A 21971-nucleotide genomic window follows, 5' to 3' on the forward strand; every position below is an offset into this window, starting at 1 on the left:
TTTGATTTTCCACACATATAACTTTCTTCTATATATTTATTTGCTTCGTTTTTGTGATTGGTTTGCCTGGTCCTGTGTTATAATTAATAAAATTATTCATTTCTTCGTCAAATTGTGACAGAAGTGACTACCCATTATGAGATTAAAAAGACAGCCAAAGGAAGATCGAACTTAAAGTTGATTTAATGAATTGGGCATATTTTTGAATTAAGTCATCTCACATTTCCGTTGATTATGATGAAACAGAACGATTTCTAAGAATATGATGATTCCTACGAAGCTGAAGATATATAATAGACATGCATTTGCTGTTGCAAAATACTTTAAAATGCTGACAAAGATTCCCACTTTTTTTATTTCTCACACTTTTACAAGATGAACTAATTATAAAATAAAATGAAAATGAAAAGAGGAGAATTGGTGGAAGGTGCTTCTATTAAGGTCCTTTTAGTTAGGAAGAATTTAGAAACAATTCTGGTTTATGCTTGATCCTGTGTTTAAGTAAAGCTAAAATTTTAATATCTGATTAAATACACAGAAAAACACACAGGAGGAGGGAAATTGGAATTCAATTGTGATTGCAGGCACATATTGTTAACACTTGGGTAGATCAGGTGGTGGTGGTGGGAGAGAAGTTGAAGCTGTTGGTCCACTCTCAACCTCAAAAGCCATGTTTAGTCCCCATAGCGTATGATCCTCCACATGGCAATGCACAAACCACATCCCTAGAAAAGAAGATATTATTATATCAGTGTCACATATATCTCAATCAAGATCATTAACTCAATTATTAACTCTAATGTTATATAATGACGATAGTTATTCTGAATAGACATGCACCTGGATTGTTTGCTTGGAATCTGACGACAGCCCATCCTCCAGCTGGTACAGCAATTGTGTTACGTATTTGTGGATTCACCAAATTATACTTGACTCTATCTCTGGTGGCATTATAGTTCCCAAACCCTTGAGCCAAAATATGGAAACTAAAACCATGAAGGTGCATGGGATGACTTTGCGGATTCAAAATTCCGGTGTTTTGAAACACAATCTCAACGGTTGAATTGAACTTGAGTTTCTTCACCTTGGTCGATTTCGATGGATACATGCGGCCAAAATCCAAAGCATTTTTGGGGCTTGTGTAGTCAAATGCTACAGGAGGGTAGTCTGGAAAATCAGTAGTATACACACCACTCACATTGTAAAACGATGCCTCCATCATGGAGAACCCTTTCCCTACAGGGTGCACAAAGGACTCGTTGTTCAAGCTGGCAGAGAATTTCTGTTGAAACAAACCTAGGCACGTGGCATTCTTGGAACACCTTTCTAGGTTTATGCTAATGGTCATGAACATGTTCTCGTCCACCTCAAGTGGCACCGGGACCCAGTGCGGGGCCCCCACCAAGCTTGTGATGTTGGTGAAGAATTTGTTGGCGACTTGTGTGGCGTTGAAGGGTGGAAGTATAGGCATGATGGGTTTTGAATCTCTCAATGATGACGTGTGACCTTCGTAGACGACAATGCCTCGCGTTGTCGTGTTGTCGAACAGTGGTGACGGCTGGCCCACAACGTAAGGAGAGGCTGCCATGTAATAGGAGCCTATGGGTTGGTCGGCTTTCAGAAGCACATCAGCGGTTTGGCCAGGACTGATGGTGATGATGTCAGTCACGTAGTGTTCGATGTATGAAGCGTCCATGGCAACCACTGTGAATTTGTGGTTGGCTATCTTGAAGAAAAGGTTGTTATTGAATGCAGCGTTGACCATTCGTAGCAAGTAAGTCTTTCCTTGTCTCAACTTTAGCTTGAATGTCTCTGAATTATGTTCATAAGTTCATGCATCAGAGATAATTAGAGATAGATAGATAGATACACCACTATCACTTTATGTCACTCAAACTTTCAAATTATGCTGATGCTCGATTACAGGTTTACTGTAATGAGAATATTATTAGGGTGACATCAAATTACCTGTAATTTTCTACAAGGATTATGACAAAAGTCAAAATCATACAGCTGCAACTTATTAAAAGCTCAAATTTTATTACTCTCACAATTAGAAAAATATTACTGATATCTTTTCTATCATTATTCTTTTTTAACGGTTTTAATATAAAATTTATTTGGTATTATAATTTAAGGTAAGCTTAATCTCTTAGAGGTTAAGTCTCCCATTTTTTTTAATAAACTTGAATTAACCTCAAGTGTTAAAAAAAGTTGTAGAGAATATTTTTTTAGTGTAGTCAATAATTAAACTCACATGTACTTAGTTGTATTTGCGTATAATTATAGCTGTATATATATATACACACACACACACAGACAGTAGCCGGCTAGTAACATGTCATAATCTAAAGCATATGGCCCACTATTTTTCATGATTTGGTAAGCACAAGCAACCTTAATTTAAAATTATTATCCTACGAGTTTCAACACATGTTTTCCTTTTGAATTGAAGTGGTCCACTTTAGATACTCTAAAATAAAACATTCACATTAGAAGGTGAAGACTTACGTTGTTTTGAGCAGTTGAAGAGATCACCAGGCAAACCATTGATGGTGAAGGCATCAGATACTCTTACAGCACCAACGGCGAGAGTGTAGTCATAAATATCCACCACATTACCGTCATACCAATCACCTGTATTTAAATAACAAAATACAAAAAATATATAAAAAAAATATTTTCTTCATGAGTTTTTTCATAGTAATTACATTGTATTAAAAGATTTGGACTTACCTAATATTATTGGAACTTCCTTGTAGGGTTTAGGAAATGGGTACTTTCCCGAACGAGGGTAAATGATTAAAGCACCATGAACGGTGGCACGTAAAACTGAAGCATGAGCATGCCACCACACTGTTCCTTCTTGTTGAACCACATTGAATCTATATGTATAACTATGTTGAGGACCAATTGGGCACTGTGTTATGTATTCAGGGCCATCTGCCCATGCAGTAAAGAGCTGAAATACTCCATGCCTACAAAATAATATTTACGTTCATCAGTGATATAGGAAAAGAAACTTGGAGAACAAGGTGGAGAAATTTTGTACTTACCCTTCAAAACTAACTACTGACAAATTATACAATTTATCTTAAATAATAAAAATATTTTTTTAAAATAAATATTAAAATTAAATGGAGAACTATTTTTTTTTTGTGAACTATAAAATGGAAAAGGTTGGTAGCAGCCAAGAAATAGAAAAAATATAGTCAACCGTATACTTTTTATTTCATGCCATTTTAAATCTCTCAGCCTTTCCCTCTTCTCTTCTGTCACACGTTTACCAATTTTTTCTTTGTTTTTTTCTCTATTTGTTCGTTGTTTCTTGCTTCTAGCCACCAAAATATATCTGTTTAATTTAAAACGAACTTTCCGCCAGCCTTTCTTGAACCTCGTAGGGACCACTTTTGACTTTTCAACATCTCCAGCCACATCTTCCAAGCAAATAATGATAGAAACACAAAACAAAATTGAACATGCAAAAGCCTATATGAAAGAGATGGAAAATATATGCATGATAAGTAGTATGATTAGATAGAAAAGAAATAATCATTAGATATTTGAAAAGCAGATTGGTCAAAAAATTACATTACTATTCTAATAAAAAAGGAAATTCAGTGCTTTGCCACTTCATTGTTGACAAAAAAAATAGTAGGTAAAGAGAAGGGAAAAGAATTGGAAAATTAATTGACAATATTCCAATGCTTTCATTGAATTTCATTGTAAACGTCACTATAGGTGACTGGGAATCAGCAAAGAAAGAGAGCATCGTAATTTCATTCACACCAAACTTGTAGTTCTTTAAATTTTTCTGATAAAAAATAGCTTTTCGCACAATACCAACATTATCATATTTTTTATGAAGAAATAAAGTAATATAAAACAATTTTATTGATTATTTTTTAAACGAATCTAAGTCATGGCCAATTTACATATGAAGTAAGAAATAAAAATAATTGTATAATATAAATGATTTGATATTACAATAACAAAATTGATTAAAATGATTAGAAATGTTTACCAGTGAATAGTGATATTGTAGGGTGAGTTGTTAACTACATGAATAATCACAGCGTCCCCTTCTCGAACTTCTAACTTTGGTCCAGGAAAAAGTCCATTAACTGTGACAATTTCTCGCTCATTGCACAAGCGTTTGATAATTTTGTTTTGAACCTGTAAATCAAGGAATTAGTTTGAACATTATTGTCATTTATCAATAATATTAAAGTGTGCATGTTAATCAACATTAATTAGTATTGTGCAGTAGTATGATTATATTTTCCTTTCTTAATAGTATGTGTCACAGCATATACAAAATGATTGAGAATATGGGTTGAAAATATTATTCTATAAATCACTGGCTGAAGTTGGTAAAGGAGTGGTTGGTGATGTACAAGTTGGAATAAAATATTCATAGAGTCGAAGAAATTTACACTGATTAAAAAATTAGTAAACTCATGACTGTATAAGGATCCATCAATACAAATTATACAAAAACACACACACACACACTATTAAGACTTCAAATTTTCAAAACCTGATTTTACCCTTTGTCAATCTTTTTCACTCTTTCTTATCACATCTATCCGACTTAAATTCATCTCTCAATAAATATGTTTAGTGTTTGTATGTATGTATATATATATATATGAACTTTTAACCACATACTTAAATAATGGATTTGTAAAGAAAAGAAGAAAAGTAAAGTAACAAACAGAACCAGTAAAGAGGAGAAAATTGTTAGCCATTTACAGTGAAAGTGTGCTCTACTGTTGCAGCTGAGGCCAAGGAAAAAAGTAGAAGAGCAGAAGCCAATGCAAACCAAAACGCCAAAAGCTTCATGTTGAAGTGGCAAACCGAAAGAAACAGTGAGATAGAAGCTTTTCTATGAACTATCAATTGGTGACACAAAAACTTCTCTGAGAAAGTAGAGAAGTTGCACCTGGTTATGTTAGTGAACTGTTTGATTTGTTTTGCTGGCACAACAACACAACAACAAGGACTCCACAGAATGTAGAGACTTGTTTCTGTGTGCTTCCCAATGCAAGGCTATGGATGGTATATATATATGGAGTCAGAAAGCTAGTGATGTTCACTGCTTCAATGATTTTACGTTCATATTCTTTAAAAATTCATTTGTTTAGTTGGTGTTGGTTGCATCACTTGGTCCACAATATCAAGTTGTATAAAAAATATGAAAGTTGATATGCTAGACATATGTTCTTAGAAAATCATAAGAAGTCAAAAACTACACATTAAAAATTGGAATTGAGTTAGGAAACCGTCAATTAACATATCTGTCATATTTAACAAATTATTCAAAAAGGCAAAAACATCTATAATGCATTGCATGGTCGTTCTCACATATTCTTTATTTGACTAATGTTTATACTCCTTAGAGTGTTTAAGATCTATTTATAATTTAATAATTTATTGCAATACAATATTCTACTTCGCCATATAAATATTTAAGAGTCATGCGTATTAAAAATATTTATTTTAGTTAATAATATTAAGTTTGCAGTTTTTTTTTAAAATAACAAATTAAAATTATTAAATTTATAAACTGCTGCATATGGCAAACTGGGATTATCTTAGAAATTCGGAAAATAAAGTATTCCATAAAAAATGATGGGTTCACAATGCTCCACCAAAGATTTTGTGAATAGATGTCTGAAACCGTAAAATTTAAGAAAATGATTCCTTGACCGAAAAGAATGACTCGAACGAACATAACATATAGCAATTTTTTTAAACATTTTACATTGATTTTTAAAGTCCAGATATCTATTCCTTGTAAGTAATCAAATACTACAGCGAAGTCACGAGTATTAAGGCGAGTTAAGTTTATATAATTTTTTTAAAAACACGTTAATTCAATTTGATTCACTTTTTGTGAATAATAATTTTTGTAACCAAATTCGATTTACTATGATTTTAATAAATTATTATTTTTTTATCGGCAATAAATAAATTAGATAAAATGAGATATTTTAGGAGTGTTCTAAAATTTATTTAAATATATTTTGTTTTTTCAAATTGTTTCTTATATTAAAAATAATTTCTATTGCTAATTATGTACTAAAAGTGTTTCTATTGCTAATTCGTGGGGCTTAAAAGTGTTTCTATTGCTAATTAATGTATATATTGTATATATTTATACAAGAGTTAAGATGTCTCTAATGTTTCTGTTATATTATATATTTTTTCTTGCTAAAATAAATGACAAAAATAAATTTAATTTAAGTATTAACTATTTTAAAAGTATCATAAGTTGGGGTCTATAATTACTAAATAACTTATGTAAAACTGGTACACATATAACAAATAAAAGTGGTTACAACCCATTTAAATTGATATAAAAATAAAGTTCTCTTTTCCTGTCCAATGTTTTACGCATGTCTTGATTAGGGTGAATTTGTTTGAATATGTTCAAATTATTTTTAAAAAAAAATATATTTTTTTTTTACATTTATTTACTTTTCAAGAAACGTAAGTTAGAAAAAGAAGTTGGTGTGGAGATTATTATTGTTACGACTTAATTAAGAAAACATTATCTACAATTATAATTAGGTATAAGAAATAGGGATGACAAAGTGGGACGAGTCATGTGGTTCGCATTGAGGAAAAATGCAGGACGAGTTGCAATTTCAACCTGCGGACTCATTTAGGCTTATCTTGTAATATCGTGATTTTTTTAAAAAAACCAACTTAATCCCCCTCCCCCTAAAGTGGGACGAGTCATGTGGTTCGCATCGAGGAAAAATGTAGGACGAGTTGCAATTTCAACCCGCTGACTCATTTAAGCTTATCTTGTAACATCGTGATTTTTTTTTTAAATCATATATTTTAGAATCTGATCACAACACGTTGTAGCTGAGGAGGTAAGGAACATTTCTACCTTTATCAGATTTTTAAACAGAGTAAGTTCATTTTTGCTCCATAGATTATTCTCTATTTTTCTTTAGGATTTAGTCATCAATCTTGGTGGGATCACTTGAGAAGAGTAATACGCATATTTTAATTTAATAAATTATCTACAATTTATATGAAAATCATGTTTTCACATATTAATCAATTATTACTAAACATATATTGATTATATGCGTATGTATGAAAATTTTCCTCATAACTGAGATGATAGATTATTCTTTTTCATAATCAAATATTTTTTTCTTGTTTAAAAACACTAGTTTTAACTTCATTGATTATATATTAAGCCTAATGGGTTCATTATTCATATATTTGTTTTACTGCACTAAATCTCTTAGAGATTAATTTATATTTTATATTTTGATCGTAATAAGCAATCGAGGGGGAAATCGTCACCATAAGATACATGCATCATCAAAATATCATAATCAACACATTATATTTTGACATCTTTTGGTAAAAATAAGTTATAGAAAATACTCATTTATGCTTTATTGGCGAGGGACGTGGAGATTAAATGATTAGTTAGAGTTATTTGGAGAGAATTGTGCTTGGTTTAATGGAAAAATAATTGATTTGAATATAAAATTTATAGATATTTTTGATTAATTTAGTTGAATTAATGGAGGTTGGTAAGTCATTTTTACTCTAATATCAAAATTGTCCGTATTTATATTTTGTAAAAGTATATAAACATTTTTCATATGAAAATATTAGTTGAGAAAATAAAAATAAGTTATTTCTTAAAATAGTATATATTTTAAAAAATATTATTTATTAATTTCCAATAATCTTTATAAAAAAATTTAAAAAACCTAAATACATAAATCAGATATTGAATATATGAGTAAATTAACAACTTACTAAATAATGCCCAAAAATCTACCACTTTAACCTCATTTCACTTAGTTATCTCTTTTCAATTTTTTTCCCTACAAATCATCATAAGTTTACCTAATTACCTGATTAATTTGTTTATATTAATTATAATTAAAAACATTTTAGAAATGTTATAAGTTTAATTCATATAAAATATGATTATACACCAATTAAATTTGATGTTCATGTAAAATGTCACATTGTATACCATTTATACCTAATTGTTTCTGAAAACATGTGAAACATATATATAAAACATTTGGATGAAATGAAGTATCAACTATCCATCATTCTATAGATATAAAATGTTCAATAAATTCAATATCAAAAGACGTAATATAAGAAGCACAAAAAAAATAATGAAACAAGAAGTAAGACGCGGTTTTCTTTAAACTCTAAAAATAAAGTAATTTTGATGAAAATATTATTAATAAGTGTTTTTTGTAAAAGCAAAAATTTCTTATTGGTATGTTTGTAGGCTAGTCCGCTCTACATTTGGCCGGTTCTATATAGAAAATGCGAATTGATTTTACTCGTCTGTCTCGTATATTTTTTGTTTGTTAAGTTAATTCTTTTTCTTATTTAGATGAATTAGGTAAATGATCTCATAGTATTATTTTTACAAGACATTCATAATAAGATGAGTAAAACAAATTATAATGATGTTGAGAGACTTCCCAGGTTATAGAATTTCAAAGTTAAAATTTGTGTTTTGATTTGTACAAATTTACAATCCATATTTGTATTTTAGATGGTAGAATTTGAAAATGATAATTTTAGAATTTTTGAGAATATAAGGTTACAGAGAAATTATTAGGGTTTAGAAAAAAAAATATAATTTTTTAAAATATATGGGTTATGTCACCCCGCCTTGCACTTGGTCTGAGTGGATTGTGAGTTTAGATATGTAACACCCAATAAATACTTCTAACTATTACAATACAAGTTCTACATATTTCTATACAAGCTTAGAGTTTTTTAAGCTATAATAAGTGCAATTTTTACCCATAATTGGTTTGAATGAAAAGAAACAGTTGTACTAATGCACAGAGTTTTAAAACAAATTTAATACAATGCTGTCAGAGGTAAAACAATCGGTTGCTTCGTGAAAACAATCGATTTTTTTTTTCTGTGACAAGAGTTTGGATTTTTCATAAACCAAAAGCTTTGGCAGAGATGAAAATGTAGAACGCTAAACACACATATTTTTGTATGAAGATGAATGAAAGAGTTTATTTAACCAAACTATATAAAGTGCACAAAATTGAAGAAATGAGTTCATAGCTTTTGAGAATGTTTTCAATCAAATAATCATAGTACATAAGTCAAATATTTCACTTGACTCTCAAGAAACTGTGTGCAATTAAGAGTTGTACTCAAGAAACAAATTTTGTTCTTTCCCTTTCAAACTTGATTCTTTAATCCACAGATTATTGGTCTTTGAGAGTACCTACAAAAAAGCAAGATCAAGTAGCAAGGTTTGGTCCCCTAACAAATTTGGGTCCATTGGCATTAATTGGATCATTAGAACCCTTAGGATTCTTGGGAACCCATTTTAAAATACCTTTGGGAACAAAAAATTTCCTAACTCTGCAGAATCTGACAGAGTGACCCTTTTTCATACAATAGAATCATGAAACAACCGATTGTTTCAATTTTTTAATCAGTTGTTTTTCAAATAAGGTTGAAAAAGGCTTTGAAACACCACTTCTCTTGCTCTGTGGATTAAAACCCAAACCAATTTTACCAAAGAAACATTTTTTAGAAGAAAGAACAATTTCAAAGTTAGATTTACCTTTTGAAAGCTTGTCCATAGTTTTCACAAGATAGTGAGCCTTCTTTTCAAGAGATTCACAATTTTTACAAGAACTTAAGTCACATTTTCCATAAGAGTTTTTGTAAATCAGTTCCAGATTTTCAAAATCATTTTTCAAGTTATCCAACTCTTCTTACTATGCTTTGACTCTATTTTCCAGCCAATTATTCAAGCCTTTCAACCCGTTATTTGAAAGGGTCATCCTATTAGCTTCTTCATGAGTTTCTTTAAAGGCATCAAGAAGTTGGTTGTAGTTTTCAAAATTAATTGAAGTGCTGGAACTTACATTGCTTATATCAGTTTCTTCTTTTGCCATTAAGCAAGGATTTGCTTCTTCAGCTCCTAAAGATGAGCTAGAGGAAGAAACTTCATTATCTTGCCAAACAATGTAGGCTTTCTTGGCTTTGCCTTTCTTTTCACCTTTCTTGCTTGCTCTTTTTTCTTTATTCTCATTGTTGAGGAAATCAGTTTTAATATGTCCATGTTCACCACATCCAAAGCAGGTATATTTGTTAAAATTAAAATTATTAAGTTTTTTGCTATTATACCTATTGGAGGATTAATTCATGTTGTTGTTTTTCTTCAGAAATTTGCTGAATTTGCTGGTCAACAAGCTAAGGTTTTCTCCATCACTGTCATCACTTGAGTCTTGACAGTTTTTATGTCCAACAGTCTTCAAGGCAATGTTTCTCACATGCTTATCTTCATTTTCTTGAACATTCAGCCTATTCATCTCCAATTCATGTTCTATGAGCTTCCCAAACAATGAAGTTGTGGTCATAGATGTTAAATCTTTAGATTTAAAGATGGTTCTTGGGCTGCCAAGATCTGTCTAGGCACTTGAGGATTTTGATGTTGAGTTCCGTTTTTTCAAACACTTTTCCAAGACTCATGAGGTGGTTAACAATATGGGTAAACCTCTTTTGTACTTCAGCAATTGTCTCCCCTTTTTGCATCCTATACATCTCATATTCTTGGATAAGAGCATGTTTCCTTGCTCTCTTCACGTTATTTGTTCCTCCATAAGTAACTTCTAGAGTATCCCACATTTCTTTGCGAAGCCACATTGTGATACCCTAAAAAACTCATCAAAACTTAAGGCAAATGTAATAATATTTTTTGCAATACAATCATATTGAGCCTTTTTGCTTTCATGCACAGTCCATTGGGACTAAGGCTTTTCACAAATCACTTTATCATTTTCAAGCATAGGAACAAAATGACCATTTTTAATTGCATCCCAAATTCCTTTATCAATTGATTTTACAAAGATCTTCATCCTTACCTTCCAAAACTTGTAATTCACACCACAAAACAGAGGTGGTCTGTTAATAAATGCACCCTCCTCAAAGAGTAGTTTATCAGTCATGAAAAAAAAATTAGGATCAAAACTTGAATGACTTTCAAGAACCTAACTCTTGATGCCAATTGTTAGAATTGTAGGCCTTAAACAAGAGGGGGGTAAATTGTTTATAAAAAAAATTTCGCAAATATTGAAGGTATAGTGATGGCCAAAAAGAATCAATCAATTAGAAATCTGTTCAGATGAATTAAAAAACAGTTTTCTCTTAACAGCAGAAAATCAACCGGTTGTTTTTGTGAAACAACCAGTTGTTTAGAGCAGCAATTATAAAATTCAAGAAAAAACATATTTAAAGAGATAAGAGATTGAAAGATTCATACAGTAAATTTATATTGGTTCACTCTTAGCCAAAAGCTACATCCAATCCCCAGAAAACCTCTGAGTATTCCATTAAGCAATCAAAACACCTTGATTACAACACACACACAAAAGTGGTAATCTTGAACCCTTCAAGAACACACACCACCTTTGGTAAATACACCACAAAATTCAAAACACCCTCTGAATCTGCACACCAACAGTTCTTACAAAAATGCAATTGTTAAGAGAGAAAAGGAATGAAAACAAATACAATCACAGATTGAAAATAAGAAACACAATGCAATCTTATTCCACTCATAGAAAGAATCCAAAGCTTGAAGCAATCTTGGAAAAACTTGATTTGAAAGCAATAATCTGAATCAATAATAATCAAGAGCGTAAAACAAATTATACATACTCCAATCAGTTATTAAAAACATTTAATGCAATAGGCAAATCAGTTTTAAAACAATTAAAAAATATTGAAGTAACTTAACAAAATTCTGTTAAGAAATTCAAAAATCAATCAGATGAATTCTCGAAACAACCGATTGAATTGGTTTGACAACAAAGTCAACCAAAGTCATGTTGTTCCAAATCCTTTTCAAAAACCTCTAAGTGTAAAACAACCGGTTGAAATGAATATTCAACAGGTTGATTTTCCACTTCTCTTTGAAAACACATCTTTTTCAAAAAGCTTAAAATCAAACAAACATGGATCAAATCTATGAGTGGATTACAAATTCAAACTACCAAAAACCTACAAACACAAACAACAACAAAATCTTCAAGCAATCTTCACATATTTGGAGACATCAAAGCCTATGTTCAACATAGTCTATATTAAAAATACTTCCAACTCTTCAAGTAGCTCAAATGAAAGTGAAGAAGAAGAAGAAGAAGAAGAAGAAGGTAATCTTTTTTTGATGGCAGATAAAGAATCATCAACTTAAAGCATTGTGAGTAGTTCTAATTTTGAAATTGATGAAAACTATAATCAATTGTTTGATGCATTTAATGAATTTCATGAAGAAGAAAATCATCTCTCTTATTTAAACAATAGACTCAAAGTAGAGAATAAAGGGCTTAGGAATAGGTTAAAACAATTCAGGAGGAAAATGATAATTTGAAAATTGATTTTGATGCTTTAGAAATTATTTATGAAAACTCCTCATGCAACTGTAAATCAAATTCGTAAGAGGAAACTCCTGATAGTGAGGATTGCAAGAAGCATTTGACAAAAAATGAGTATCTTATGAAAAACTCTTGTAAAATTCACATTAGGGAGATCAAGTCTTGATGTACTCCTAAGTTCACAAAATTTTAATGGACAAAGTTGGAATTGGTTTTACACATCAAAAGAAATAAAAAGCTTTTAGAAATTCCTTTAAATTCTTAATACTATCTACATCACCATTTGTGACTTGTTTCTATTATTCGAAAAAAGTTCATGCATCAAACACATGCTATATAAAAAAAATCATGGTATTCTTAATGGAAAGTATGTTTCGATTTCTAAAGGAAGCCACAAGAGTGGTAACCCCAAAGGACCCAATATAAATTAGGTACCTCAAAATTCCTATTAATCAGTATTGGAGATATGTTTTGAAGCCAAAAAATTCACGTGGTATCTTAATAAGTGGTTGCTTAATATATATAAAGTGAGCACAAATTGCTTAGTGTAATTTATCTTTATGACAAATGTCTTAAGGTAATATTTGCAGTAAACGATTTTTTTATATGTTTGTGCAACATCAATTAGGTATTTTAGATTATTCCTACACTAATTTACTCTATTTTATGAGATTTGTATAATTTGGTTTGTGTTTCTATGTAACTTAATCAACTATCTTGTCATGATAATCTAATTCACTTCATTTCACTATCTGATATTTTCTTTTATAGATGATATTTGGTTATATCAATAATCATTCATACTTTCTTTTAAAATTGTTAACAAGTTCTTTTACAATTAACATTGTCCTTTTGTCATTGCATTGTGCTCGTTCCTAGGGGAGCTTTTATGACTCATATTGGAGACAAATGTTATTGTTAATAATGTTGCTAATAATAATGTTGTTGATTAAGTGATGTGTATATGATTTATTTGTATTGATTGATTGGTTATTTTTAAATATGTGATGTTTAATTGTATTTTTTTGAAGTTTGATTTCTAATATATTTTGTCTACTTTTATAAAATGAATATCATATTGAATATTAGTTTATATTCTATTTTGGTATCATGTTTAATATTGTCTGGACTATATTGTTTTCTTTTTTATCATGTCCAAAGGAGCAAAAAGATACTTATTAATTGTTTCAATAACAAATGTCATGAATTAACAACACAAGACTAGTTTTGGTTAGCTATCATAAAAAAAGTGAAGATTGTTAGTAAAGCATGTCAAAACATGATGTGTTAATTTGATGATGATTTTGACAATGCATGCACCTCATGTTGATGATCAAAATGTAAAATATAAACTAGTCTCCAAGATGATATTGAGTAGCAAAGCTTAAATATGAATAACTAATCCATTAGGTTTAGTATATAATCAATTATATAAAGTTAAAATGAGTGTTTTTAAAGAAGAAAATAAAATAATCAATGATAAAAAAATAATCGACTATGTTAGCTCTATAGGAAATTTCCATAGATACGCATATAACTTGTTATGTTCAATAATAATAAATTAATTTGTGCAAACATGATTTTTCATTTAATTTATAATAGATTAAATTAAAATATAATCAATTGTTTTGTGTTTCTTTCAAAAACACAACATTTCATAAAAAAACAATTAAGTCAGGTTATAATCGATTAAATTGACTTAAAATGTTTCATGGATTGATGAATGAACAAATTTATTGATTATATTTAATAATAATCGATTATTATGTTTAGTTATTTCAAAATCCTTTTAAAAGTAAGTTCTCTCTCTTTCAATTAGACATTCATATTTTTCAAATTATAACTCAATTGTTTTAGAAGAAAGATTGCTCAAGGTTCATCAAGAAATGTTGAGTATGATACATGTTGATTTGTTGTACAATTTGTCACACACCAGGTGATATCTTTCTTTGTTTTTTTTTTCTAATTTGAATTTGAAATTTATGCACCATTGTTTGGTGTGTATTGTATGTAATTGAGAGTTTTAATTACATGTTTAAAATCTTAGAACGGTATTTCAACATCTTAGAACGGTATTTCAATGAGTGCTTGTTTCTTTCTTGATCTAGTTACATAAGTAATTCTTTTAATTAGATATTTTAATATTGTAGTGAAAATTAAGCTCAAATTATCATATCAGTATACAAATTCTTGTGTGTTCTTGAGTTTTTAATTTTGCTTATGATGTTTTGGTGTTCATAAAACACTTTACTTAAAGTTCAAAGTTTTCTTTGAAAATTTCTAAAGAATATTTTTCAATCTCCTTAATTGTGTTTTTAGTTATTATTTGTTTTATATTTTTCTACAATAACAACTAATAATAGTGATTAATGATTAAGGGGAGTGATATATTATTAGATACACTCATTCATTATGGAAAAATAAATACTCATTGTATATAATTTCAAATAGTATTCAATATTAGTGTCAAGTGAGAACTCATATTGTAAAAAATGAAAAAAGAATAAAGTATTGGTATGTTATTTTTTATAGACTAGACTCGTATTGGTCAAAATTATAAGATACTATATACAAGGTATTACCTACCTAAAACCCTAAGAAGTAGGTAATTTTATAGTTATATATACTCCACTCATTTGCATAAAAACTCTACTTAACAAGACATTTCTTGCACCGCAACAAACAATATGTTTCTCTCCTTTCTTGACCTATAGAGGTTCAATTTGTATTGTTATGTGATGAACCAAAAACATATTTGCACTCTTTTTTGCATGATCCTTTTATGTGAAATTTCTTCTCGTGGTTGTTGAAGATCCACATTTCCTAATTATATACTTGGTATATGTTCTTCCACAGTCCATTTTTGCCTAAAAGTGACGTTTAAGACTAGAATATGTTATGCTGGTCTTATAAAAGAATGTTTGGTACGTATTTACCATTAAAAACCCAAAAGTACATATGTATTAAATGACTTACAAATTAAAAATAGGTATTACACGACTTTTTCATTTTTTATGTAAAAAATATTTTTTAATAATTATTAATATTTCTTTATTTCTCATCATATTTTTATCGACATATAAAACAGAAAATCTTAAAATAAAAAGGATTATGATCCACCCTTTACAATAATAATATTTTAAAAAATGTTTAATACGTTTATGCATTGAAATCACGAGACTGAATTATTTTCAATGAAAAAAAAAAGTTACATAAGTGCATCACTATAGGCAGAAGACTTTTTGACTCATTCACCAGTTATAAAATTCAAAGATGTTTTAAACAAATCAACGAGTTCACCTACCCAGAACAAGTTGCAAGTTCAACTCTAACCATGCTGCATTTGTAGACACAAAAAATCTCAAACCATTTTCTTAATTGTTTTTATTCACTCTACCAGCACAGCTTCACGTGCCTGGGCCATCTACCAGAACCTAATCATTTTAAAATAGGACTGTAGGAACACATATTCGAATATTTTTTAATTCACAATTATTTATAAATACAAATTTATAAAAAAATAGTTATATAGAATGAAAACAAAGATTTAAAATAATGAAACTCATAACATTTATAGCTTTTAATAAATTTTAAAAAAATAAAATAGAAAATGTTTAGAAATGTGTTTTTATCTTTATTTATAAAAAAAAGCATGAGTTAATCCTTCAAAAAGCAACCCTAACATTTTCCTGGTTTAGATTTAACCCGATAAACCACTTAATTTATTGGGTACAAGTTACACTACCAGCTTGTCATGAAATTTATTAATCTATTCCCGTTGAAGCAACAACATAATAATATTAAATTTCTAGTAAATTATTTTTTTCATAGGAAACAGATATCCATGTGAGGATTCAGTAATTTAAATCCCCAAGTTTCGTAGATTTTAGTTTTGAGAACTTGCTTATATTTTTTAATGTTTGATATTATTTCCAAAGTCATATTGGGCTTTAATTATGGATAAGTTACTGTACTAGTAATTAAATAGTTAGATTTAAATGTTATTATCTTAATTATTTAGGGATTAGTGTAGTAAATTGTAATTTTAAAAATAATTACATTTATTAGAAAAGAAAAATAAAACTATTTTTATAAATTAAAATTAATTTATGCACAACTTCAAAAATAGAAATATGAAGAAACTATATAATAAAAATTTTATAAAATAGTTTGTATATATAAATTATTTTATTTTATTAAAAACTCATTTTATTTTTTTTCTCTTATTTTTCTAACTAAAAGCTTTTCCAAAAACGTCTCTAGAAAACTCTAAACTCAAATTGTTCGCCAACTTTTTTTTAACATGATAGTTAATGTCATAGCAGTGGCAGTGTGTAAAGAATTTATCTAATTTTCGTAAATATTCTAGAACCTGACGAAAATAGAGAGAAAATCTTTGTGGTATTCAATCAATATTTTATAATGAAGGTGTCAGTTAAACCACGTTTGCAAAAAGACAAAGGAAGATTCAAGAACAAAATAATTTCAACGTCGTATGTGACAAGTGTTATACACAAATTATTGCAGAAAAAAAATATTGTGCAGATTTATTTAATGAATGAAAGTCAATGTGATACTGCTATAGTGCATAATTGTAAACGTACCCACCAGCAAAAAGAGAAATTGTAAACATCTATCAGTCACTTTCGAGTTATCAAAGTTTTTAAGTTATATATATATATATATATATATATATATATATATATAAATGGTTTTATATTTTCAATTAAAATATTTTAACTATTGCAGACAAACATATTTTAAAAATAAAATATAGAAGATAAGGAAATAAAATTAAACAATGTGATATGATGAGAAATGTTTATAGAAAGAGATCGGAAGATACAAGTTAAAGTGAGTTGTATGAAAATAAGATAGATGTTTAAAAAAACAAAAGCATTATAGTTATCTTTGCAGAAGATTGTATTAAGATTTGTATCCACATTAAATGAATTAAAAAAAAATACTATGCATATCATTAAATTAAGATACATGTGGACAGTAGTTTTATATTACATCATTGACCAATGACAACTGTCTCACTTACTAGTATTATTAGTCCTATGAAAACTTAAATACGTAGAGGACATAAACCTTTTAATCAAAGTTTTGAACTTCTAAATGGTATTTTTTAATATTTTTATCCGTTTAATAGTTATATCTTATTTCCAAAAGAAAAATTATACTTTCAAATGAAAAAAAAACACACTCACTTAACCATTTTATTTTAAAGATATATTAATATTTTAATTTATAAAAAAAAATTAAAACATTAAAATAATTAATCTCACTCTCTTGTCTGTGTTCTTAGTCTTCATCTTGCTCATTTCTCCGCTCAAACGCAGATAAGCTTTTCACATTCTCTCATACGCTCTGTTATCTCGTGCCTGCGTCTTGCATTATTGTCAGTGACAATTTTCAAACACAAACATTTGAATATGATCTTTGTTTTTTTTTATCAGTAATAAAAAATAAATAAATAGGAACCATTTCAAGGGTGGTTTAATCCTTATACAAAAATACATGACATCAATCTCTTATTAGAGCGCCTACCAGCTTAGCATAGAGACAACTAGACCAACACTAACCAATATTAATGAATCAACCTCATACAAGCCAAAGGATTTAAAACCCAACTAGAATAAGGGAAATAAGAAAAACGAGACTTTGCAAAAATTCACGACCAAACCTTTACTTGCACCGATGCAAACACTTCAGACACATCTGTCACACCTCTATTGAAGATGACTGAGTTCCTATGTTTCTAGATTTTGCTCACTATACCAACTCAAATTGCACCCTAGACATCATTAACCGAATCAGAAGCCTGACTCATCTTGAATTGTGAAAAATTTGACATAGGGTCCTTGTGAATTACGAACGACACTCCAAGCCACTCAAAGCACAGACACCAGACACGCCAAGCAAACTTGCAAACAGAGAACAAGTGACAAGACGACTCCTCCTCCTCCCCACACAGATAGAACAAGGAATTTTCTACCGCCACTCCGCGCCTTACCAAATTAACCCTATAGGCGATCCTATTCTCCAACACCCTCCAAGCAGTGAACAAAGCCGAAGGCAAGACTTTACACCTCCACAACTTACTGTACACCGGAGAAGACTCCCCTCCTCGAACCCTCATTACCTGAACATAGGCTGAGTTAACTGTGAATATTTGACACCCCCTAACCTTCCAGACCCAATTGTCCGCCTCCCCCAAAACCAACTTCACCTCTTGTAATCTTTGAACCAACTGCTCCACCAAAGACTTCTCCCAGTCGAAAAAGGATCTTCGCCAGTCCAAATGCCAAACCCAATCACCATTATACCTGATCCGATCGGTCATCGGTAGTCGATGACGTCAGCAGCAGAGAACCACGTGGACCACTCGCAGGGTGACACGTGGACCAGGTGACAGAGGGATCAGGAAGGCGATCGCCAAGAGCGGTGATCGGGGGTCAGTAACCAAGTGACCACCGACAGATCAGGCGGCAGAGAGGTCAGGGGACAGATCATCCAGAACGGTGATCGGTGGTCAGTAGCCAAGTGGCCACCAACAGACCAGTTCTCAGACTAACGCCTGGGGGCAGAACGCGAGAAGCAATAGAGCACTGATCAGTCATCGGGGTCACGTGCTACACGCAGTTAAACTGGGACTGAGGTTCCCAGCGAGAGCGTTACGCATGGACCTCGCATGAGCACATCTCAGGGGATCGTGCACGAGAGTGGCCTGAGGGAACTAGTAAACCAGTCAGTGATTGGTGATTCCCTCAACCCATTACGTGCGTGACACCGTGAAGGGTAAGCTGTATACGTAGAGAGCAACGTTTGGTGAGTGTGCCTAGACCAGCCACACTTGGCATTCTCCTAAGAGTATGCGATTTACCCAGATGAGAGAAATATCCCAAGTTACTCCGCAAGGGCGTAGCTTAGGCACACAAAGAGAAGCGCTAGAGCCCTTCCAGTAAGTGACACGTGTGTGGTTAGATGCGAGTCCCATGCCTCCACGTGTCGTCATCTGAGAGGGGTGCGAACCAGATAAAGGTGCACTCCGTACCACTAAAGGTACAGACAGGTACAGACAAGCGCAGAGACGCGCGGACACCCACACTCTACTGATTCTGCAGGTACACTGTCTCTGAAAAGCATAACAGGGTTCTGACACATGCCAGAAAAGCATAACACAATTCTGTTATGCCCAGAAGCAGAGAGAGAGAGATAAAAGGGAATCAGGGAGAGATTGAGGGGGATACGAAAAACAGAGAGCAAGAGTTTTTCACACACACTACTAGTTTTCTCATTTGGTGGTTCTGTGGACTAACTTGATCGTCGGAGTGCAAACGGCCGCTAGAGGCGCCGTCTGTGTATTTTGCAGATCACGTTTGGAGATTCAAGAGAAGGTTCTGAGGGTGACTCTGCAGAGAACGCAGTCGCGTAGACGGGACAGAGAGTGCTACAAAGCGATTCCTCCACGTTCGAGTTGCCGGCAGGATCAATACCAATACCCAAGCTCAACCACCTTTGCGTCTTTAGCCGAACTTAGAGAGAATAATCTCGGAAAAACTCCCTTCAAAGCACCACAGCTCAACCATATGTCCTCCCAGAAAGAGATATCCTTACCATCACCCACTTTCCACTTAATCACATCTTCAAAACTTCTTCCCCAACCCTATGAATCCCACACCTCCTTCAAATCTTTCCACCAGAGGGAGCCCCTACTAAACTTATCGCCCTCTCTCAAACTTCTCCAACCACCATATTTAGAATCAAGAATCTCTTTCCACAAACCTCCCTTATTCGTACTCAGTCTCCAAATCCACTTTCCTAATAAAGCCAAGTTAAAACTCCTAATATCAATGATTCCAAGACCTCCAAAATCACGAGGCTCACACACCTTATCCCAAGAAGCCCAAGTGATCTTCCTTTCATCAGAGCCCCACCCCCAAAGGAAATTTCTTTGGATTCGAACTAACTTGTCTGCCACCACAGAAGGTAATTTAAACAATGACATAAAAAATAACAGGATTGAAGAGAGAACAAACTTGATCAAGCAAATTCTCCCTGCCATTGACAAGCACCTGTCTTTCCACCTAGACAGTTTACTCTGCACTTTCTCTAACACCATGTTCCAACAAGCACGTCGCTTATGACACCCTCCTACCAGTAGCCCCAAGTAAACAGAGGGAGTTATCATCACATTACAGTTAAGAATAGCCGCAAAACGCTGAAGCGAACTCAGATCCAACCCCAGCCCACCCAATCTGCTTTTTGAAGAAATTCACCTTAAGCCTAGAAACAAGCTCAAAACAAAGCAAAATCGCCTTAATATTGAAGATACTTTTGGTGTCCCGCGCGGGCCAGTAGCGGGGCTGGGCGGGCTGGCCCGCTAACTCGCAAGAAAAAAAAAGTATCATTTTTTTAATGTGTGCAGATGACGGGGAAGATTATAATTATGAAAAAATGGATGAAAGTTCTTCTAAGAAGACATCCAATGTTATTGAAATGAAAGAATGTCAATAATGTTTATGTTTAATGTTTTTTAATTAATGTTTATGTTTATGTTTAATGTTTTAGAATTAGGTATGTTTAATGTTTTGGAAGTGGAAGAATAGTAATATTTGATATTTATCTTAATGTTTAATTTTTTGATGTTTGACTATTTTGAAAAGGAAGAAAAAAAAATTTGGATTTGATAGTAACAAATATATAGGTTTAATTTGACAATTTTTTAAGAACAAAATGTAAAAAAAATAATATTTAATTTAAAAAAAAGAAACGCGGGCTGGCCCGCAAACCCGCGGGCCAGCTCTTATGCGGGACGGATCGGGAATTCTAACCCGCAATAACTTTGCGGGGCGGGCCAACCCACCCCGCATTTTTGCGGGCCAAGTGCGGGACGGGCCAATGCGGGGCGGGCTGGCCCGCTTTGCCACCCCTAGTCGTACACATTCTCATAGTCGACTTTGAAGAACATACAACTCTTCCTCTTTCTTTTATATTCCTCCAGCACCTCATTAGCTACTAACACACTGTCCAGCAAACCCCTACCGTCAAGAAAAGCCCATATCAATAACTTTACTAATTTTATACAAGCATCCAACTAACGAAATAGGTTTGAACTCACTGAGTTGCATGGGGTTTTCTACTTTCGGGACAAGACATAGGAATGAAACATTTGAACCTCTAGGGCAATGACTTTTAGTTGCGAAATCCTTCACTGGTGAAACCACATCCATCTTTATAATTTCCCAACAGAACTTTAAGAAACCAAAATTAAATCCATCAGGACCAGGACTCTTTGAACTTTAACAATTCCAAACCGCAACCCTTATTTCTTCTTCAGTGAAGTCACCAACCAACAACTCGTTATCAGCTTTCGAGATAGAATTAAATTTTACGTTGTCCAACCTAACCATACAAGCTTTGTTCCTGGCGAACCTATCTTCAAAGTAATCCCTAACTTTGTCCTTGATCACAACCTTATCCTCGCACCACCTTCCATCAACAAACAACCCATGCAACTCGTTCCTCGCCCTTCTC

The 21971-nt window shown here is 31.9% G+C and overlaps 2 protein-coding genes across 2 annotated transcripts; both read right to left on the reverse strand.

Moving 5' to 3' along the window:
- Positions 1 to 322: 322 nt before the first annotated feature.
- Positions 323 to 5097, reverse strand: LOC137824013 (laccase-7-like). The gene is made up of 6 exons (XM_068629428.1): positions 4756 to 5097; positions 4025 to 4176; positions 2737 to 2978; positions 2512 to 2637; positions 841 to 1812; positions 323 to 725 (listed from the first exon to the last, which is right to left on the reverse strand). Exons 1-6 carry the CDS (start codon positions 4843 to 4845, stop codon positions 595 to 597), a joined length of 1713 nt encoding a protein of 570 aa, XP_068485529.1. The 5' UTR covers positions 4846 to 5097; the 3' UTR covers positions 323 to 594.
- Positions 5098 to 18228: 13131 nt separating this feature from the next.
- LOC137824596 (uncharacterized) lies at positions 18229 to 18777 on the reverse strand. Its single transcript, XM_068630260.1, has one exon. It carries the CDS (start codon positions 18775 to 18777, stop codon positions 18229 to 18231), a length of 549 nt encoding a protein of 182 aa, XP_068486361.1.
- Positions 18778 to 21971: the final 3194 nt, after the last annotated feature.

Source organism: Phaseolus vulgaris, chromosome 8 (genome assembly GCF_000499845.2).
Source record: "Phaseolus vulgaris cultivar G19833 chromosome 8, P. vulgaris v2.0, whole genome shotgun sequence".
Taxonomy (NCBI): domain Eukaryota; kingdom Viridiplantae; phylum Streptophyta; class Magnoliopsida; order Fabales; family Fabaceae; genus Phaseolus; species Phaseolus vulgaris.

Bases quoted from the DNA above. Each gene is read 5' to 3' on its own strand.
- LOC137824013 (XM_068629428.1), bottom strand. From the start codon at position 4,845: ATGAAGCTTTTGGCGTTTTGGTTTGCATTGGCTTCTGCTCTTCTACTT. The intron at 2,638-2,736 runs GTAAGTCCAAAT...ATTTAAATACAG, and splicing joins GGAAGTTCCAATAATATTAG to GTGATTGGTATGACGGTAAT. The intron at 1,813-2,511 runs GTAAGTCTTCAC...AACATAATTCAG, and splicing joins CTTCAACTGCTCAAAACAAC to AGACATTCAAGCTAAAGTTG.
- LOC137824596 (XM_068630260.1), bottom strand. From the start codon at position 18,777: ATGACCGATCGGATCAGGTATAATGGTGATTGGGTTTGGCATTTGGAC.